This window comes from Vidua chalybeata, chromosome 1 (assembly GCF_026979565.1).
Source record: "Vidua chalybeata isolate OUT-0048 chromosome 1, bVidCha1 merged haplotype, whole genome shotgun sequence".
Lineage (NCBI taxonomy): Eukaryota > Metazoa > Chordata > Aves > Passeriformes > Viduidae > Vidua > Vidua chalybeata.
This window is the reverse complement of record NC_071530.1, coordinates 34,072,783-34,095,413: the sequence shown is the minus strand read 5'-3', so window position 1 is coordinate 34,095,413 and position 22,631 is coordinate 34,072,783. Positions and strand designations below refer to the sequence as shown.

The window sequence follows — 22,631 nt, the reverse complement described above, 5'->3', positions numbered from 1 at the left end:
CACCAACTGGCTTTTTAATAGTTCAACCCTAAGTCTTGTGCCCTCCCACCTTCCTCTGCCCAAAAAAATAAAAAAAAAAGAAAAGCTGGAGTACCTGAAAACCTCATACTTAGCATTTCATTTTGCTCTGAAGAAGCTGGCTCTCAGACATCCTTTCCTGTTTATTTTTTATTTTATATAGATTACAAGTTAAAACATTTATGCAGTTTTAATAGACCTATTTACTGCCTGATCATCTGGGGCAGTGGATGGCAGCCAGTTCTGGCACAAAGTGTTGAGGATGCTGTGGTTGCCTGGAACAGCTGTGGCCATTTCTTAGCCCTTCCACTTGGGAAGGAGATGAAAGAGTGCAGTTTTCATGGGTGGTCATAGGCTGACCCCATGAGAGAATTGGCAAGTCCCATTTTGATTTACAGCTGTCATTTGAGTAGGTGACTAACTATGGGTTTGTCTTATTAATTAGAATAAATTCCTTTCTGGGGAGTCATATTTGTTCAGTCATTTTTGATTGATTGCATTTGAAAGTTTTTACCTTTCATAAATATGTCAGACTTCCTTGAAATTTCCACCAGTCCAGTCTCAGTATCTATTAATGTGACCCTGTTTTCTACCCACAGAAAATACTTACCTTTTCAATTTTCAACGTTTTTTTTTTCCTTTCTGGCAAAACTTGAAAGTAATAAATCATTTCAATCTGGAGTAAAAAAATGCATTGTAGGATTTGCCTTAACCTTTAAGAAGTCTTAACATGTAAACAGTGATATTTTAATCAAATATGCCTAAAAATTCAGCAAAGTAATGTTATGAGACTTGAAAAAAATATTACTGCGGCTATCAAATGATTACTGTTGATGTAGAAATTACTACATTTACCATCTGAGGATACTATCTGAATGATGCTTGGGTAGATTTAAAATAAACAAATTGTTTTGTAGATATATAGAGCATATACTAAAAGTGAAATCAGGATTGCTTTGTAGCTTTATCAGTAGTCCTAAAGCTGCACTATTTTAGTCAGAAGACACTATGTGAAATGGGCCCATTTTTGTCTAATAAATCATACTAGTGGTGAAACATGACCTGATATAATATGTCATTCTGTAACAGAAAGTGAAATTCAATTAATTTTCAATCAAAAGAAAAAAAAATCAGTCTTCGCCTAGTGTCTTGTTTTCAGAGCCTAGTGTAGTTAAGAGTACTTTTTATACCTAGAGTGATTGTATTCTTAAATGTTTGCAATTATTTTAAATATATTTGTGTTTGATTCAGGCTTAGGTAACTAAATTAAAGAGAACATTTACATCATTAGGGAATATCTTCTAAGACTGAATATTTTCTAAAAGGTACATATCAATTTTTACTTAATAGATCCTAAAAACTCAGACTATTAGTATCTTCTCTGATTCAGATGGATTTTGTTCAGGATTCAAATGCTACTACTGGCAATACAGCGACCAAAAAATTACAGCTTCCTTCTGTGTTAACAAGTGTTCATGCTGCTGATGAAATAATGTAGAGCATCATTGTTCCCTCTATGGGTGACTGATTTACAGGGGAGGAAAGTCTGCATATTACAACAAAGGAGCTCCTTTCTCTACCTACCAAAGGCAGTTGGGACTCAGAAATTGATCTGTAAGGATCCACCTTTCTTCTGGTCCATTAAGGAGCTGTCTGTTGTGTTAGCTTTGATTTTGGGAAGCAAAACACTGTGTGGCAGTTAGGGATGAGATACCATTCCTGTAATTCTGCTGTATAGCATTTGCCTTCATGGATGACTCATGAAGGAATCCCACGGGCCTCCTCTTGAATCTGTTCCCTTTTCTTTTCCAAGAATGCAAAAGCTGAAAGAAAACCACCCATTGTTTGCTGGTAATAGCAACCAAAACCACAATAGTAACCAGCCTTTGGAATTGGGCATTGAAATAGAGTAACAGGCATATGCTGGAAACTAATATGGTTTAGATTCTAAATGTGTGTTTAATTTTTTTTTTTCCTTTAAGTTGTTGAAAAAATGCGTTGTTGTAATGTAAAAGCTCATTCTTCTTCATAGGTATCAAAGCAGCTAACATTTCAGTAGAGTTTCCATATGTCAGGCTTTCAACAATGAAGTAATCGTATGGCACAGACAGCTGTTGCACAGAGTGCTGGAACAGCACACTAAACAGAGTCCAGCAAGAAAAAGAGATCTGCTCAGCTAAACTACTTTGTGAGTTTAGAGTGAACAGCAGAAATGTAAAATTACAGGGCTGTTCCCCCCCACAATTTAATTGAAGACTTACAGGAGGAGGAGTTAGGTGCTCAAAACTTTTTTGTGTTGATGGATATCCTATTAATATGTACCTGAATTAAGGTGAATTTGTTGCAGAACTGCTATTTATAGCAGAATCTGTTTGGCTTCTGTCAGCAGGTGGCATTTCTGAGCTCCATGTTAGGTTGATTCAGAGACTATGAACCATTCAATCTGCTACTCAGTTGATAATCTGCAAGAGCTTTCTCTTTGGGCAATGAAGATTTACTTAATGTTGCTACAGTTAGAGAGATACTGCTCTTTTGTGGCGAGCTTATTTTTTTAAGCAAAGCGCACTGCAAAATATTCCTTGATTAGATCTTAAGGGAGCTTGAAATTAGACTTAGAAGGACAAACGAGTGGGAACAAGTACACACTGATGGCGTTTTGAAAATCATGCTACAAATTCAGGTCACATGCACTTCAAGTACATAATTAATGTTTAGCACCTAATACTAAGGAAGTAAATGCTGCCTGACTTGGAGCACGTAACAAGTGCTTTGTCAGACTGGAATGGAATATTCGCCACTTGCAGAGTTGCAAGCTCAAGAATTTATGTAGTCATGAAAACCCAGCTTTAACCACTTCAAAAATTCTTCACCTATGTTAGTATACTGTAAATGCATAAATTTAATTATTACATTTCATGTTAAAGTAGCCTAGTATCATGCAGATGTAATTGAAAAAAATAGTGAAAAGTAGAAATATTAAATCAAATCCCAGGGCTGTTGTATTAAATTGTTGAGAAGTGGGCTGAGAGTGTTACATTTTTGTGTGCTTGACTTACAGGGTGTCCCGCATAGTAAAGCACGAATCAACCAAGCTCTGTTGCAGCTTGAAAAAACAGACTTTCAGATGTCTGAGGAACCATCTCATTACTTGTTCTGAACTTTCTGCTTGTTCAATTGCCTGTTCAGAGACTGAAGAACTTTTATGCTATGTTTTTATTAAAAATTAAATATATGGACTTACGTAACTTGGATAAACACTATGGGCAAATAAGTAGGGCAAACTTCACAAAATGAAGACCAAATTCAGTTCTCCAGCATAATGAATGTTTGAATATATTTGATATTTCAGACCTGCAAGGTATGAAAAAATCTATGTTAAAATATCTTGTGGAAACTGAATTGTGGTCCCTGACAGCATTTCCTTCTGAGGTGCTTCACTATTGCCAGGTTTTCACGTTTCTGTGTAGATGACGCAAGAGAACTTTCTATATTGGAGCCAAAATGGTTCCATCTAATTGCAGGTTTGGGGCCATATATTAATCCTGCACAGTAACTAATATTGTACATATAATTGCCCAGTATTTAGCAGTCTGAGGCACCTATTCCAACAGAGCCTTATGGGTGTCCTTGTAAAAAATAATGAAAAAAAAAATGAATGACATTGTGCAAAACAGTTGATCAGTGTATGACTTAATTATAGTATATGTGTGTGCTTAGATATGGTATGAGATTTTAACATGAGCTTTTGGCTGAGGTCATGACTAAGCATGAATAATAAGAGAAATCTGTAGTAGTTTCCAGTTTCTACCTTAAGGAATAGAGCTATAATAGAAGGTTTCTAATAACAATGAAAAATAGTAAGTAAAAGTGCAATTATTTCCTATAGGGGTTTTCTTAGAACAGATGGGATTTGTTCCCACAGCTGAAATATGTTTTTTCAGAGCTAGATGTCACATTTCAATTTTAGGGAGCTGGGCTGTAAACTTGTACATATTTAGCTCTTTCTTCAGTAATCCAAAGTGAAAAAATGTTCAATTGTTCATCACTGTGCTCAGCGAAGTGCCTTAGAAACTGATTTCTTTTTTCTTTCCTAGCAGTCACCAGCTGTCAGGTGACTGTCTGGCTTCCTTAGAGACACAAGACCTGGTTACTCAGTGACTAAACCAAACCAAAAGAATTACATTCCCAGAGCATACTGAGGCTTAGGCTTGGAGATCTGCAGAGCAGAGATAATTCCATATTGTAGCGCAGCAACAGTGTTGTCTCGTCTTGCACTAACTTGTAGCTCCAAATCAAACAGCTTGAAATTATCCTGAAGAGCAAGATATTAACTTGGTCAAACCTGCACATTTTTTGACCTCTGGCTGTGAATTACCTGGGTACCTGCTCTGCAGTTTGGCTGAACCCTAACAGGAGGAAGGATGGGATCAGCCCACTTTGATGGCTGTATCTCTTACAAGGGAGGCCCTGTTGTCTTTTTTTTTAATCTCCCAGGCAAAACCAGAGTCGTAAGGACTCGCAAACCCCATCCCTATTTGCCTTACAGAAGTGATCTGGTTTGTTTTACAGGGTGTTTGGGACCCCTCAAGTCCACCTCTTTCAGTGCATGTGGACCAGGTGAACGAGGAGTGTTGGTTAAGGCTCCATGACTACAGTTCTTTCTTTCATAGGCCTGTAGCTTTGGGGTGCAGATCCTGGAGGATTTCTGCAGGGCTGTGCAAGACAAGCTGACATGACCCATAAGTGTCACAATTTTTCAGAGGTTTGGTATTTCCACTGATCCAAGCCTGGAAACTTGTGAAGATGGAGCAAAATTAAGGCGATTCTACTGGATCTTATCTTTTCTATGATTTGTATAGAGACATGTGCTATGGTAACCTCCCTTGCTTAGTCCTTTGTTTAACTCCATTTTAAACTAACTTATAACTTAAGTACAAAAAGGCCTATACATTCACAGAATTATATTATTTTAAAGTGTTGCTTCTAACCATTTAAATTGCTTTTAGAGTTAAAAGGACATTTTTAAGTGTATATAAAGTAGGACTAATATGAAAATATCAGATGGGGAAAATGGGGCTTTGCTGTGAGGGGAAATACATGTTGACTTTTTTAAATCATTGTTTCTCTCAGCTTTTTGCTGCATTTTCTGTTTTTCTTCATTTTCCTGCTTTATGGGTGCATTTTCATTAAATTTCTGATTTGCTCTTTAACTTGGCAGTAAAAATGTGTTGAGCCCAGTTTGCTATAAAAATATGTTCTGGGAAGATTAGTTCAGTTGTCAGATTTTGTGCTTTCTAGTAGAATTCTGAATCTGACCAGAAGAAAAGGCACACAAAAATTTAACACTGCCTTTTATTTCATCTCATTCACTACAGGTAGCTTTACATGTAATCTCCTGCGTGTTGTACTTCGTCTTCCCAGCCCCTTCAGAGCATTCTTGTTTGATACAGACATAAATTGCACCAGCAATTGTAAAGCTACTGTGCTGTAGAATTGTATTTTAATTGCACATACCTGTAATTAATTGTATAGGAATTTTCACAGTAGTCTCCCCAAGGAACAATTTAATTGAAAAGTAACCGAGTTGTCTAGACTACAGCAACTCATAAAATCATCACTAGTTTTGGGGTTTGAGCTACAAAGCAGCAATAGAAGCATGGCTTGTAGATTTAAAGTACTTCCAAGCACAGGAACTATTTTATAATCCCCATCGTAGTAGTCTACCCTGGCAAACCATTTTTAACAGTGTCAAGAACAAAAAATGTACAATAAGCTTAAAAGTAAAGATTACCTCTGTATTAATTTGTGATAGGATAGGGGCTTTTGTGTACAAGCACACCCATCACACACAGACCTATCGTCCTCTAAATGTGTAAAAATATGCATTTTGTAGAAAGCTCATTGTGTCTGCCTTTCACAGCTTGTGGCATAACTGGTTTAACATAGGAATAGTGTGACACTCAAAAAGTTACTTCAGCAGTTCTGTGTAACAATGATGGCATTCATATTTGTGTGTTTATACTGCAAGGGCCAATTGGTGGAAGGATTTTTATTTATTTATTTATTTACTTACTATTTAGTAAGTAATCTGCTAATTATCTTGAAAATCCTACCTGAAAACACAAATGTTTTTCTCCAAGTTAGAAACAGTAGTGGCCACATGGAGCTTTTAGGTGTTTATTTAAATTTAGGTGTGTATATATATATATATGCACATATATACTTTCACATATACATATATATATAGTACACTGCCACATTAAATGGGATTTATCTGTACCACTGTAGTGCCTCAAGGACTGAAAAAAGTACTCTGTGTCCACTGGTGCTGCATGTCTGCACACTGACAGCAGTGTTAAGGCTTAGCAGAAAAAAAGCCAGACTTACTTAGGTGGCACTTCAGTGTGCTGAAGATGATGAAACTTAAGCAAATGTTTGAGTTTTCCTTGCATTATGGCCAAAGCAAATCAGAAGTAATAAAAAGCAAGGACTAACATACCACTTCACACTCAGTGACTTATAACCCAGAGAGGTTTACTTCACAGGGGAAATGGTGTATCATGAGTTGATGCTAGCCAGTACATGATTCTCAAAAGTATGTGACATTTTAGGAAAAACAGGGTTCTTTGTAGCTTTTGTGTATTTCAAAGTGAACTAAAAACCGTGAAACATTTACTGACCCCTAAAACCACAAGATCCTCTTGTCTTTTTAGCGCTTGTGGCCTGGCAGGTGGAAGACACCACCCTAATTCTTGCTGAAGATGAAGGCTGGTGCTTTGTCCTTGCTAGCATAGTCTCCCTCTTGAAAGGTTTTTCCATATATGCTCAGACAGTGCCGTTCACAATTTCTGAGCACGAATGCTTCTAATGACAAGGGATGCAAGAAGCCAAGGAGCAATGGAAAACAGCAATTTGAAAACTACTCTGGTTTCAGCCCAGTGATACGTCACCTGAAACAACTCACAACTGCTAACATACATTTTGTAGACCTGATTGAAACAATGCCAGCCTCAAAGAAGGGTTTGTGACAGACACTTTCTTTTATCAGAATCTTTGTCATTAAAAATGAGAGAGGAGACATGATTCCCCACCAAATGTGTTCTTATGCTTGGGTTAATTTCTTTCTGAGAAACACAAAGGAGGATTAATAAAAAACACAACAGATCTTTCCTGTACATTTTTTGTGTCATTAAAATGACAAAAGCCTTCATTCCTGCTCAGTAGTCGACAGCCTTTTTAGGCCTTACTGGTAATTCTGAGTCTTAGGGCTAGCTCTCAAATCAGGCTGATGGTGTTTCCTCAATCTAGATGGTCAGAGCTTCAAAAGCAGGCAGAGAGAAGTGGTCAGTGTATATTCATGCAGATTAAATCCTCCCAGCCCTCCAGTGCATTGAAGTGTAGAATCTGCCATTGCCTCCCTTGTTGCTGGTCAGGGGTTTGTAGCCCTCTTGGGCCTCATAAACATGAAATTTCCTCAACGCAAAGTTGCTGAAAAAGCACTGAGTTGTCTTGCACCTCTACAGCTCCTCCACACCCTATTCCTCCGTGCTGCACCGGGGATGACATGCATGCTGCAACCCATTGACACAGGAGCACCTTGGAAATCCCTGCCCAGCCAGATCCTGCTGAAATCAGCAGCACTCCTTGTGTGGTGCAGGCTGTACCTGCACAGTGATAGCAATGCCTCGGGGAGGGGGAGCCTGGTGGGAGCTCAGTGCATCCCTGCAGGATTTGCACGCTGCGGGAGGCAGGGCACGGCAGTTGGGGTGCGGAGGGACCGTGTGCATTAGCAGTTTTATGGCCTGCACTGTAAGTGGCTGGATAGCTTTTGTACAGCTGTAAAGCATGTATAAAACATGTCTCAAATGTATTTTCATAGCTTCATAAAGTGTAGTTCATTTATGTAGGTACTTTTTATTGTAATCCTTTATCTTCAACATGGAACTGTTTCCTGGTACCGTTTCTATTTTTTTCTTCTCTTTCTTTATAAAATGGGGTAAAGAAGAGAAAAGAAAAACTGCACTTTTGTTACATGAATCAGGAGAGTCCTTAAGTACACTAATAGTGCCCTGTACTTTTATTTTTGTATTTCTAACCTCGGAATGCAGGCCTAGCAACTAAAAAGCCAAAATAACATTAATTATGACTGTTCTTCGCTGTGGTTTTTGGAGTATAAGTTTGGAACAGATGTTTGAGGGGAGAGGAGGGAGGGGAGGAAGGATGGATTGTTTCTTTTTCTCAGCCCCAACTGGTTTTAATTCTTTTTTGAACATTTTGAGAATATCTTTAAACATTTGCCAGAGTTCAATTAACATCCTGTGACTAAAGGTGGAAAATGTCCTACTTTGTTTTTCTTCAAACATATACCTGCTCTTGCTTCTCATGCCAAAGCCAGAAAAAGAAAGGATTCCAGCTGGCATAGGTTTTATTACTGTTACATTACTTTGCAGGTTAAGCCTCAAATTGGGAGGGGTCTGCTGGATTGATTTATTTATTTACTTTTTTATTTTCATGATTTTTAAAAAGTGCCATGTAAAACACTGCCATTTAATTACAGGAAGGTTATGTTCTTTTTTGGTGAGTGTTTAACAGCTTATTCTTGTTTACATGAAGTTGTAGAAATCTAGTTTTTAAATATGTTTAAAGTAGAGATTGTGTTCTTGGGTTTATCATGTTTTTCCTATACTGTGTATAAACACAAGATTGTACATTATTGAAAGCCCTTTTTTGTGGAAAACAGGATTGGGGGAAAAAGTTTATATAAGAATGCAAAATAACTTCCCGAGACTATTGGCGCAGTGTGACCATAAAACCTCAACAGCACATTGTGCAGTGACATTATAACAATTTGCTTTAGCACCTCTGCAGCGTTCTCAGAAAGCCTTGCTCTACAAAACACATGCCGTGGTATCAGTTGACTGGTTTTTTCCAGAATCTGTTCTTTACATGCATGTTTTTGTGATTAGTTGCTGTTCCACAAGTAATTGGAAGTAGTGTTTTTTTTTTTTTAAATTTATTTATCTTATTACATGTATGTTTTGTTTGCATTTATACATTCAATAACTTGTAACATACCTGCTTATATAGGTGTGCAAGCGGATTTATAAGCTTTGGATTAGGATTTACAGTGCTTTAGTTTTAAAGACTGTTCTTTGCTATACCAGTATCAAGATACAGATATATCAAGAAAGAAAATGGCACACAGTTGCTCCTAAGGCCAGATAGAATCCAGCTGCTCCACCAGCCCCAGTATTGGCTCTGGAGGACTTTTTTTTGTTTAACCTGAGTATATGTTAGTTCTCTTTCTCTAGTAGCCCAAAATGGAAAGCAGATCTCATGTGTAAATAGTTCTCCATTTTGCTGACAGTGAAAAATAATATATAGCACTAATGTCACTAATAGGACTTCAAATATAAAACTTTATGTTTATTTTGTATCTTTATCATTTTAGCTTAACCTCCAGCATTTTAGGGTGATTTCCCATATAGCCAAAATCATTATATACCAAAATGCAATGTGTTCAGATGTATGTTTTACCTGTAGGGGTGTTTGCATGCTTTCCAAAGTGAATCCAAACCTTGTAATGGGATATATTTTCAGTCACTTAAAATTCATCACGAGCTTACACTGAGAGCACTGAAATGAAAACTGCAGTTGGTGTGAAATGCTGGAATTGACCTATCTACCATGTCATTTAAAACATCAGGGTGCTGGATGTTTAGCTATGTGTGGGTTCATCCTGTTTGAAGTACCAACCTCCAAAATAGCTGCGGGAAGGATCTTTCAGACTGTCTCTGTGACTGTGCAAGTTACAGTTGCCATTTGACTGGGAGAGGGGAGAGGATGTCCAGAAACACCTACCCTTAACCTTACATGCTTAAATGTTCCCTCCTTTGGTATAGCAGTGGAGGTCTGAAAGTGTGGTCTGAAAGCTACTCTTCAAATGATGCAAACAGTCACCAAAAAGTTTTTGTGAGGGGGTTTTTGCCTAACTTATTTTCTCTTGTGCTTTCAAGTGCCTTGTGCCTAAAAATAATGATATAAAAAAACATACTGTTCTTTGTATTTGAATCCATGTTCACATCATTACATGAGGTACATTTTTTAAATTCTCTTGGTGCTTATTCATTAGCTGAGCCTTGCTTCAGCCAGAGACAATAGAAGATTAGTTCTTCTGGGCAGTAATACATCCTAACAGCTCATTATTTAGTGCTTGATACTTGATCTGAGCTAGGAGAGGACTGGAAAAGAGAAAAGGAAGGGTGGTTTCTCCAGAAGACATTGTTCTGGCCAAATCCTGCTCTGACTGGTGTCATGGGAAGAGGAGGATGCTGGCAGCAGCAGCCACAGCCCGCAGAGCCTGCGGGACACACTGTGCAGGGCTGGCAGCAGCCAGCAGGACAGCCCTGAGCCCCCACCCCACCTGGCACAGGGCCAAGGTAGTGGTAAGTCCTAATTGTTGTTTTCACGGCTCTGTTGTGATCATGAAGAGGGATGGAGGCCTCTGTCAGCCCTGGCAAGTGCCTATTTGACAAACCATAACCATCTCAATCAGCTCCCACCAGTGACAGCAAAGTTCCGAGCATGCAGTTGGCTTTGAGAGCAGAATTGCCTCTCCTCGCCCAGAAATGAGGATCAGGAATATTTACTGGGAGAAGGGCAAAAACTCAACTGCATACGCTCATATCCACGTGCTGGAGAAAAGCTCTGGCCTTCCCTGAGGCTTCCCTTGTGCTTGTTGTATTTAGGTGCTTAATCCAAACACTGGAATGGCACTTGCTATCTAAAATGCCAGTGTCTGTAGCACTGCACAGTCCTCTATTAAACCTCTCTGGGTTTTCTTCAATTGTGTCTACGTCATCTTTGTGGACATGAATGGTAAAAGTATTTTTGAAAACGTAAGAAATTAATCTCAGTGGACTTTTTACAAAGGCTGAAAACTGCTTTCTGTCCTCTGAGTCTCCTCTCTCCATCCACCAAAATAAGCAAGCAAGCAAAGACCCTGGCTTAGTGTGTCTGGATGGTTCAGTGTCTGACATTTGTTGTTGGAGTTTGCAGAGCCAGTGCACTGTGCCACCCGTACCAGCTCTCAGCTGAGAGAGTCCTGCTACAGTTTCTCTACTAAAGACTTGCATGGCTACTGTTACTTCACTGTTTTGTATTTCATTGTCCCGAGCATTTATTTCCTGTTCTTTATATGAAGGAAGAATATTTCATTTTTAATGACTTGATATGTCTTTACATCAGCAATGAGTATCAGCTGTAGGAATATTGTCCCTGCTATGTGCATCCATGGGCACAAAGGGAAGAAGTCTGACAAATCCATAAATGTGCTTTAGTGTTAACCCAAAATTCACATAATATTAATAATTCACTTTTTTAATCAAGCAAACTGTTGCAGTATATGGGAAAGCAAAGTTCTCAACATAAGAAGTGCTCTCATAAAACTGTTTCTATGAAATACAAACTGCAAGTCTCACACGGGACAAAGTGTGAAGCTGAATTTTTATGAGAAATCCTTGGAATTACCATGAACTTTTGGTGACACTAACAATGTTGGTTCCCACTGCAGTAAGCTATTTGCTCAGAGTTATTCATTGTATACTTAAATGTATGCTTTCTGGTCACAAAAATAATTGGCAAGGATGTTTTGGGTTTGCTTTTTTTCATGGGAGGAGAAAGGAAGAACTCATAATGTTCTTGATCTGAGGTCAAGATAGATCCTACTCATTAAAATGGCACACACAGCTTGTGCTGGTTTAAATCAGCTTTGTCTTTTTTATATTTAAAGGCACAGCAGAGAAGTCTAGATTTGAAAAGCTATGTAGTGACAAATGCTGTGCACCTGCTCAAACCAAGATTCATTTAAAGTTCAGGGGAAGATCCTCTGTAAATCTCACGATACAATGAATTCACTCATGCAAAAGGCAGAATCTATCTTAGCTACAGTGGTGTGAATTCAGAATAAACCCCAGAAATATAAAAGATAAGGCCCCAGATTTTCAGCCGTGTAGCTGGGATGTTACCTGTTCCAGAATGTCAAATGAATTAGCTCTCTGCAAACCATTTCTGAGCTCTTTAAATTACTGATTTCATCTAGTGGAAAGCAAAAAAAGTAGTAGATGGGCATTGAAGAGGTGAGATTTTTTCTGTAGGATTAAGCGACATTCTCACTGATTTTGATGGGGAAACTGACTGGCAGCAGAGGTGTAGACCCAGTCTTTAGGGTCAGTTTTGCTTTTTGTTAAATTACAAAGGCTTCTTACCCTGCAGGCAGTAATCATAATCCCTTTTCATGCATGTCTTTACTTTTGGCTGTGATATAGACAGCTTCCTTATATGTGATGGGTTGTTTAAATGCAGTGTGAAAATTACAAGAGAAGTAACTTGCTGGAACTCTTTGTGACCCAGTATATTTTGTGGCTTCTCATAACAGGTAATTTTATGTGCTATCTGGTTCCAACATGGCATACTATGTGAGTTGTACCTAGTGGAATCCACCTCCCCTTTGAGGAGCAGTGGCATTGTCTCAGCATGGAAAATTGCAGGGGAAAAAAAGGCTGAGCTAGCACTCTTTCCTTGCCTTTGTTTTGTTTCATTTTTTGATCTGCTGGGGGCAGCACAGATGAAGTGTCTTTTGGCAAGGTCACTAGAATGAGGAGTGGGAAAATGGCCCTGTGGGCCAGGACTGAGGGAATATTGCATGCAAGGGCGGGTGCAATATTAAAAAGATGTTACTGAATTATTTGGATAATAAAGCAGTGGTTTAGGTTAGGCCAAAGTAGAACTGTGTAGGGTCTCTGAATGAAAGCCAGATGATGAAACTGGATATTATGTTAAAGAGCAATGAGCTAGCAAGAAGCCTCAGAAAAAGCATTGCCAGACCAGGGAGGGTTTTTTGGTTGTGTTTTTTTGTTTTTTTTTTTTTTTTTTTTTTTTGCTATGGTAGAACTAGTATTTAGTTATGGTAATAATATTGTATATTTGTACAGTGCCTCTCTGAAAGCATGTGCTCCTCTATCAGCCAGATGTTTAGATGCTTTGTCTTAGAGAACTGTGTGTTGTTGAGTTTTGGGGGAGGTTTTTTTTGCTATTCAGACTTCTGAAGCCTAGTTCTGATACTTTTCAGTGGGAGGAACATTCAGTTTGCTTTCCAAGCATGAGGAGGAAGGGTAAAGCCATTGGCCCATGTGCTACAGGAATGGCTCAGCTCAGTGCCCTAAGGGCAGCGTGCCCCAGCAGAGCATCCTGTTTTCCATGAGCGTGGCAGCATCCAAGCAGAGCTCAGTGAGGCAGCTCTCTGGGACCTCTCTGAAGAGTTACTGCAAACACTGCCCAAGTCATGCTATTGTTACACCCTGGAGCAGGCCATAGGTTAGATGCAAAGGCGCTTAATTTCTTTTTTTTTTTCTCCTTTAAAAAAAGTAAATATTTACAGATGCAATTGCGAAACACCAACCAAGTTAAAAAAAAAAAAAAGCAAGCAATTAACTAACTCTGTCTTGATCAAAGTGAGCTGCTGTGCACTTCCCCTCGGCACACTGCTGGTCCCTGGGAACGCTGCCCAAGAGCCGGGGCAGCGCCGGCTCGGGTTGCAGTTTGTACACCTGACATGGAGCCCAGCGCCTCCTGCTCCGCCTGGGAACGGCCTCGCAAAGCCACCGCGCTCAGCCCTGCGCCACTTAATTAAAATACCTCATCCAGGGGCTGTTTATAATGGCAGCGCCAACCTGTGCGTTGTGCTTTTTGTTTTTCCTCTTGTTTTATTTCCCCCCTCTCTGATGTGTTGCACGCAGTCAGAGAGGCACCACATGGGTTGCTGCTCTTAGACACTGACAACTGAGGAAATTAAATTCTGAGGCAGAATCGGTTAAAAGTATGACTAAATCAGTGTTGTTTTTCTATCACAACTGAAACAACGTAATTATTTTAAGGTAGAATTTTTATTGCTGATGAATTTTTTTCAAGGCAGTAAATTTTTTTGCATTTTCCTTATACCAAGATCCTTTTAAATACATTATGGAATTTCTAATTTTTATTTTTTTAAGAGAGTAGAAGCGGTTGAGTTCAGTGGGACACTGTTAGATAAAAGCAGTGACAGACTGTAGTTCCAGCTTCATATGAAGTCATATGGCACCATTAGTATTACTGTTTTGTTCAAGAAGAAATACATATTTATATGGTCATTCATATGAAAAAGCTCATTGTATTTGTAAAATCTGTAGCAACATCTGAATTTAGAAATTTAAGATAAAGGAGCATTTGGTTATCCTGGTTAAAGAACTGCTTGGTGTGCACTAGAGCAAATCTTTCATTTTTGTTTGGGTAAGCCAGTGAAAAGAAAACCATAAGGATGGTGTGATCTCACACATACTTACGCACACAGTTTGGACTCTTCTGTCTCTCTCTTTCACTGAGTCTACCTTTGACTGTAATACAGGCAAACATTTTTACAGAATTACATCTTACTGTACAAAATTACTAGAAAAATTAAAAGGGGTACCCCTTAATCCTTTTAGGAAAACGTAAGGAAATGCAAAATAGTACTGACTGTAGCTTCTCCCTACTGTTCTGTGTATCTCTTATTTTATATATTGTATTGCATATAAAGTTTTAAAGAGCCCTGATTGTTGCTTTATGAATGCATACTCCTTATCATCACTGAAAGGAGTGGTGTCCCTAAGAGATGTTGTACCATTTTAAATGAGGTTTTCTTCAGGAGGACAAAATCCTGTCTGGGTGGAAATCACCCACTCTTAAGGGGGCACACAAGGGGGATAATTATAAAGACAGAAATTGTTGGTATCAGTGTTTAGAATTGTATGTTTTGTCATCCTAGGAGTGCATATGTGTGTTTACAATAGGGTTTTCTGTTTCATTTGCTTTAAAAAAACCCCACTGAGCTAAAAGGTTTGAAAGGAACAGCTTGAGGAATTTTTTCCATCAAGATACAATCAAGGGCAGGAAATCGTAGAAGCAGAGTTGTGGTTTTGCCTCCATTTTTTTATTAGTTAATTAAACTATAACAACTCTTAACTTCATTTTAGGTTAACTGTTCCTAGAGTTCAGAAATATTTTAAGAGGTCAATAATGCTTTCTTTGGCTCTCGCTCATTCCGAGTGGGATGAGGAGCCGCACTCAGCAGGGCAGAGTTTTCCAGATGTGCTGCAGGGCCTGTGCGTGCGCTCATGTCGGCGGCTGTCGCTGGTGGGAAACCATCCCTCTTTCCTCATCTGCGCACCAGCCCGGACAGATGGGAGCCACGGGATAGAAACGTGGACAGCCTGACATCTGTCCTGACCAAAGCTCAGGAGCCCTGGGTGCTGCTGGCAGCTACCAGTTGCCACGTGTTGTTACTCAGTGCTGAGTCTGACTGGGAATGCTGGGGAAGGGGGAGTCCAAAGAGGCAGTAAGCATGGAGTTTCAGCAGAAGCAGAAACACCCGTAAAAACCCATTGTACTTGGCAGTATGGGTTTTCCCTGTGAATTCAGAATGTTTTAAAGTGCAATGAGGCATCTGTCTGCATTTTCTCCTCGGCAGCTAGAGCTGCTCAGAGCTGTGCACTGAAGGGGCACGTGAGGGAAGAGCCATGCAAGTGTCACATAACTGTCTTTAATAGCAGGAGCTATTCCAGCACTTGGAGCCAAATTGTCTTTCAGCAGAAGGGATAAAATTTAGCAGAGCTGGGAAAAGGAAAGAAGAAAGGGGAGGGGAAACACAGCACCACCTCCTGCTGACACCACAGAAGTTTCTCTCAGCTTTCCCTCTCTCCCTCTGTGCATATATTTTCTTTTTAATCAGCTGCGGCTCTTCCCACCACTGCTTTTCTTTTTTCAAGTGTATTTTTACAGTTGGAATTCTGCTTTTCTAATTTCTCTTGTTTCACATTTAACTTCTTCAGAGGATTTCATTAATAGTTATTGCAATTAAAAATAATAAATAAACTCAGCACCAGCTGCTCAGATGGCTGTCTTAGCATATCTGGAACATAATGCGGTCTGTTCAGGGCAGCCACACAATGCAATTTATACCCACACCTGAGGGAATGAATTTCACAACTATAATTGCTACAATATAATTCTTATTAATGTTGTGCTATAATTCCTATTAATTCCAAAGGGCTAGTAAATGCATTAGGACTTGTCAACATATTATTTTACACTGTTTATGATCTGTAGAATTACACTCTTCAGTATTGTATTGCATAAAGAAATGCCTTAAAATTAGCTTTAATTGGAGGAGGGGAGGGAGCACATTTTCTGTTAGGGCACTGGGAAAGATTCAAGGATCCGGGTGTTTGAGAAGCAATGAAACTGCATTTTAAAATAAGTCCTTTGAACTTTCTGTGCCATGCAGTTAACAGTTTATGAAGATATATTAATAATGCCTGTCCTGGTTATTAGAAAAAGAACCACTGGTGTCTTTATGAAGGAATAAATAACTACAAGAAAGATACGGTTATAAAATTTAAGATAACTGTCTTCCAGAAAAGACAAAAGTGGGGAAATTGCAAGTCATTGTAGCTGATGTAATAAGTGCAGAATGGGTTATCTTGCTGTGCTCTTATTTATTCTTGTTTTATCTGACTACCCTGCTTTTCTAGGTAGTGAATATGATGAAGAGGAAGTAGACTATGAAGAATCAGACAGTGATGAGTCCTGGACTACAGAAAGTGCTATCAGCTCTGAAGCTATCCTTAGTTCAATGTGCATGAATGGAGGGGATGAGAAACCTTTTGCCTGTCCTGTTCCTGGATGTAAAAAAAGATATAAGGTAAGTAGTAGTACAGACCTACCTCGTTTCCTGCTGGTGTAGGTGGTGGGCAAAGCCTCTAAAATCAGATTGCACTCTTCTCATTTAATAGATTTTCACAATTATTTTTGTGATATTTTAGCAGATTTTATTCACTAGTTTCCTCTCAAGCACAGCCAAGTTTATCAGTTTTACAAGGGATGTCTGTCTGTCAAGAGAGATTACATACAGCAACTCTTTTGCTTTACACGAGCAAAAGCTTTCAACGAGCTTTCTGTTATTTAGACAAATTAATTGCAGAATGCAGGAGGTACTACAAGCAAAATAATCTCTTGGGTCCCTTTCAGAATCATGAATCAAAAAGCTTCTGTCCATGTGTGCCAGGAACAATTCCTGCTGCTTAACTACTAGAGATACTGCCTCCTCTATAGTGAGACAGTGTCCAGGGTGCATTTTCTGTTAAAGATGATGTGTGGAATGTGGTGGTTAACATCATGCAAGTCAGAATTCACCTTGGGAAGGCAGAGTCTTGCAGAAATTCTGGCATCATTCTGTCCTGGGTCCAAGTTCCCATGACACATCTACACAGCCATCAGTGACCCCACATGCAGGGCTTGCATCCCTTCATGTGACACCCTGGGAAACAATTCCCCGATGCCCCCACCTCACCCTCTTCTTTAATTTCTCTCCATCATGATAAATTTTTTGTCTTTTTTATGTGAGTGAAGCAATTCTAAACTGGAACCTTGAGCTGGCCAATGTAGAACGTGCCAGGATGTTACAGGAGTGTTGCTTCACATGCATCAGTGCAGAGACAGATGAAATTGTGTGGAACATCTTGCACTTCAGTATGGCATTCTCTAACCACTGACATAATGGAAGTAGTGGGTTAGCACACTTCCTCTAAGTCATTTTCTAAAGCTTTTGCATGAACTACTGGAAAATCCAACCACTGAAACACCCTAGAAAAACCATGGTGGCTTGGTTGGTTGTATTTTATGGCTTGTCCTTTAAATAACTGATAAGTAGGGACTTAAAAGAGAGCAGAATTATGAAATAGAAATAGAGGAAGGCCAATAGCATTTGAGATAAAACAGTTGTGGCAAGAATGGAAAACCTGTGCATGAAACCATGTAGTGGATGAAAGCCTGTTTCAGTGATGCTGCAGCAGCTCCCACAGCAGCAAATCACAAGACTCGGGTTCCTGTACAGACCACTTAACCCTGACAACACTATTTCATAAAACATGGAAAAGAAAGCAATGTGCTCGTTTCTTAGGGACATACAAGTCTTTTTGCTGAGATTATCTTGAACTATATAGTATTTATTCTCCAGTTACAGGAAAAACTGACCACCATCTCCAGGGCCAGGGCAGAGGGAAAGATGGTTTTGGACTACTTGCAAGTATTACTTTGCAGATAAACTCACATTATTGATGATGAATACTTTCCTTGCGTGTGGTAGGAGCTGTGCCAGACAGAGGGTATGGTATAAAAAGCTAAATCCCCTAGCTCAGGAAGCAAACAAGCCATGGTGATTGTTAGAAGTCATGTGCCCAGAGGGCATCTATGCATTGCAAAAAACATTCGCTTAATGGCAAAGTCTGGAAGGAGAACCCTGTAATTTGCTATATCCTGTCTGTTCTCTGTTTGACTGCCAGCCCTCTGTCTTTTTATTGCCCAAATGAGCAAGCTGTTTGTGCCTGCTTCTGCTATCTCACTACCTTCATCTCAAATGTATGAGGACTGTCTATAAGGGATATCTTGTACACCATTAATGGTAGACCAACCGGGCAGGGGAACAAATTAATGACCCTAAGAGCGGCTGACAGGGAACAGCAGTAAATAAAAAGTACCGTATTCTTGTAAGAGACTCACCTCTGTTTAGTCCTGATAGAAAAGCACATTTCCTTAAACTCTGCCTCACCTCATTTCTCTTTTCTGTGGGCTCTGTTTCCTCCCTTTTTTATTTTCAGCCTATGTTTTTTCTTTTTGCATTTTTATCTTTGTTTCCTTCCTTTTAGCTTTGTGTCAGCTGTGTTTCTTGTTTCCTCTTTATCTTCCTTCTGCTTAACCCGCTTGTCTGACGGAGTCTGGGTAGGGAGTCCTGTGATCAAAGCACTGGGATTTTCTGGTGGGTACTGGATAATCACAGTCAGGACTGTAAAACAATTATAGTGCTCCAAACAGGAACACAGACATGCACATACAGTAATTGCCAGGCTCACTTTACGGCTGAGAAAGGATGCATTCCTTTAGGGAGCAAGGAGGAAAGGAGGATATACACATTTTTCTTTTGTCTGGCCTTAGGTGACGTAAGTTTGAGAAGTAGAATGGTATTTTTAGAGATTTTATTTGTATTTCAGTACTGCTTAAAGGACCCAGTAGGGATGGGGCACCTTTTTACAAACAATGTTCAAGGATAAGAGATGGCCTCTGCACTGAAAAGTCATTATGGAAAGGTAAATAAGAATGAGTACAACAAATACTCCAAAGGAACGGGCTGGGGCGGACAATGGAAACTGTAAGGAGAACATGTTTATACACGAGCCCAGATGTGTATCAGAAGCCCCCGCTGGCCTCCTGCCCAGCTGCTGTCTCCTGGCGCTTTCCCATAGGCAGTGCAAATAGTAATAAAGATTTCGTTGTTCTTCAGGAACTTTATTTTTTTTTAATATTTTACTTATCACATGTATTGGTACTCTATATAGTGTGGCAGAGATTTTCATGAGAAGCCACACATCCTGGGAGAAATATTTTTCTTTAAATTACATGTGGGATAGTCAGAAACATCTAAATAAATCTGAAATACACTGACTTCTAGACACTTTTAACACAAGTCTTTGAACTAATTTCTGAAGCTTGCTTTCTTCTCTCATTATGCTTATTGAGGTAGAGAAAAAGTTATAATTACTTTATAGTTTTCCATTTATGGATTTTTTTTTTTCTTCTTGTGATTCATCTTTGATGCCTGAAATTTGATTTTTAGAAAATCATCTGTGTGATTCCAAGGAACCCAAAGGTATAATCCTTGTTTCTGTGGAGTTCACCCTCACCAGACTTTGGATTCACATCCAAATTTAGGTGCCCTGTCCAGAAGTGTATGGATATTGAGTAGTTAATGTGCTTTACAAAATACCACCTTGTAGGAGCTAAAATGGGGATTTATGAAGGTGTTGATTATTTTTCCTTTTATTCAGTACCCCTGAGTGGTCTCTAGCTCTGGAGAAGGACTTTGAAAATGTGTTTGAGATGTAGATAAACTTACTCAGGCAACATCCAAAGAGCAAATGAAATTTGAGACGTGGTATATAAAACAAAACCCACAAATAATGCATATATGCTAGTATAGAGAAAACCCTGGAGTATTTGTCCTAAATTTTCTAGTTTGTGCAAAATTAGTAATAAAAAGAATAATAGATTTCCGTGCATACAGAATGTAGCTTATATCCATTACTTTCCTTGGCCTTGGACAAGAGAAGTGGTGCCTTCCCAGGCTGCTGAGGCACTGGGCTTGTCTGTCTGGTAGGTGAAAGGATGAGGGTCCTGTCAGGTGGTGCAAACCCCCAGGAAGGCTGACCTATGTATGGTGAAACTCAGCAGAGCTTAGGGAAGGAGAATCTTAAAGTGAGAGGGAAACAAGGGAATTTACTTGAAACGAGCAAGCCAGAGCTTGCAAGTTGAACAGAGGAACTGGACCCACAAAGAAAACTTTGGGATGAGGAGCCAAGAGTACAAAAATATGTATGAAATGTCCAAGGCTGAAACAAGAAATCTCTCAAATCATCCTCTTGAGATGTCTTTTCCTACTTGAAGTGGGGCTGGCAAGTTCTCTGCAGTGTAGTGCCTTTGTGAATCCTGCCGTGCAAAAGGGGCCCTGCCCAACAAGAGACTTTGTGTCCTTGCAAACCAGGTAGTGCCAGTCTAAACTTCTCTATCGCCTCCAGATCTGGTCCCAGGTTAATAATTGTTTCCTTCTGTTCAAGATTTTTAGAGTACCCTTCTCTATAGCCATCTTCTTCCTCAATCATCTGTGAGAGTAAATAGTGAGCAACCTAAGTAACTAGAGCAATAAAAGTGATGTATGAGTTTGGCCGTGGCTTTTGCTACACCTCAGCAAACTCAGCCCAGACGTGCAACAAAGTGTTTACATTGCAGCAGTGGAAAAAGTGCCAAAGACTGTAATTCTAACAACAGTTTCCTTTTAGACAGAAGTACAGGTCAAATTTCACGTTACACAAATTTCACATTGCACAAGCTCCTTATGCTCTGCATGGTTACTGTTTTTCAAACCTTCCATGGCCCAATTCATCCCTTTAGGTTTCTGCTTTAGCATCTCCTTAAATTTTTCTGCCTGAAAATACTTTCTCCCCCTTCACCAAGGAATGGGTGTACTGGGGCTGATGGATTGTTAAAAAACCTGGAGAAGAGTACCATTGGCATGGAATAGTGAGGGAATTTGTGATTGCAGATTTACGGCATCTGTAGCAATAGTAGTTCAAAAGTATATAGAAGAGATTCCTTAGAAAAATTAAAAGTTAAAACAGGAACAGGTTTTTGTTAGGAAAAATAATAGATAATAGGGTAATAGGTAATAGGGCAATAGGTAATAGGGCTTGTTTTAAAAATTTCATTGCAGTAGCAAAAGTTTAGCAGGTCACCCCCAGATTTTCTCCTCTTTTAAAGGCATAGGTCCTTAAAGGGACACAGATGATGACAGATGCCTTATGAAGTCCTCCTGCCACCCAGTGACAATCCTGGCCCACTCACCCCAATGGCCCTGTGGGTGCTAGAGGTTGAAACTATGTGTAAGATGATCCAAAAGCTGCCCCAGGATCTCAGATTACTTGCAGGGAATTCACTTGACTGCTCTTGAGGCTGATGTATAGCTTTGATGTGCTCTCGCAGTTGTGATGCTACAGTTTTCTGCCTTCTCTGAGTGCTCTGCACCCAGACAAACCCTGCCCTGATGGCTCGTGTTCCTGTGTATGGTTGGTGTTGGAGATGGGGGATTCTCAGCTCCCACAACTCAGGAGACAGCTGTGCAGGGGTTGCCCAGAATTTTTAAGGGTGTAAAGGACAATTCAGAGGCTGGATTTGCAACCTCAGGTGAGGATTCACTGCCTGGATATTCTGAAGAAGAGGAGCATGAATCTGCGGGAGGAGCAGTTGCTTGCAGTCTTGCACCTCTTTTCCAGGATGGATATTTGAGACAGTTTTTCTGTGAGTTCCAAGCTGGAGCTTCCACTTACTGTAAGCTGCACATTGATAAAACTTGTTTGAAGAGCCAAGGGGACTTTCTGTTATGTGTAACATGAGGCAGTGGTTCAGCAAAGACAAAATCCCTAAGACCTAATTTAGTGGGTTGTTCAATATCTAGGCTGTTTGTTGATTTTAGCTTTTTAGCTTTTCTATTTCTTTTTAATCTTTAAAAAAAATACTGAGATACATATCTGGAATCTTTATAGAGAGAACACAGGAGAGCCTTGGAACTGTCTCTTTTTGTCATAAATGCTATCTTCTTCAGTTTCATCCTAGGAGAAGCTCAAATGAAAGACAGTATGCTTTTGCTTATTCACCCAAAAATCCAAGCTGTTTTAATGGGAGCAGATGAGAGAATCCAGTATACTCCACAGAACAGTATCGTAACAGCTACTGAGTTCACAACAGCTTCCTCCATTTTTGCCAGAAATATGCGAAAAGGAAGACAGGGGTATTACTTTGATTTATGTTTAGTAAGGTTTTTTGGTTGACATGGCAGAAGTGTGGCCTGTTTCCTGCCCTTGCAGTGTAACAGGGTGTGTGTTGTGTTGCGGTGTTTTGCACTAGTGGGGATAAGCTCTCCAGTTTTAGCTGTGGAG

The 22,631-nt window shown here is 39.6% G+C and overlaps 1 protein-coding gene across 1 annotated transcript in view; it reads left to right on the top strand.

Annotated features, from left to right (window-relative positions):
* Nucleotides 1-22,631, top strand: part of JAZF1 (JAZF zinc finger 1) — a 187,867-nt gene that overhangs the window by 162,311 nt on the left and 2,925 nt on the right. Inside the window, exon 4 of the mRNA XM_053966735.1 lies at nucleotides 16,623-16,792. Coding sequence (XP_053822710.1) covers nucleotides 16,623-16,792 — 170 coding nt within the window. The remainder of the gene's footprint in view (nucleotides 1-16,622; nucleotides 16,793-22,631) is intronic.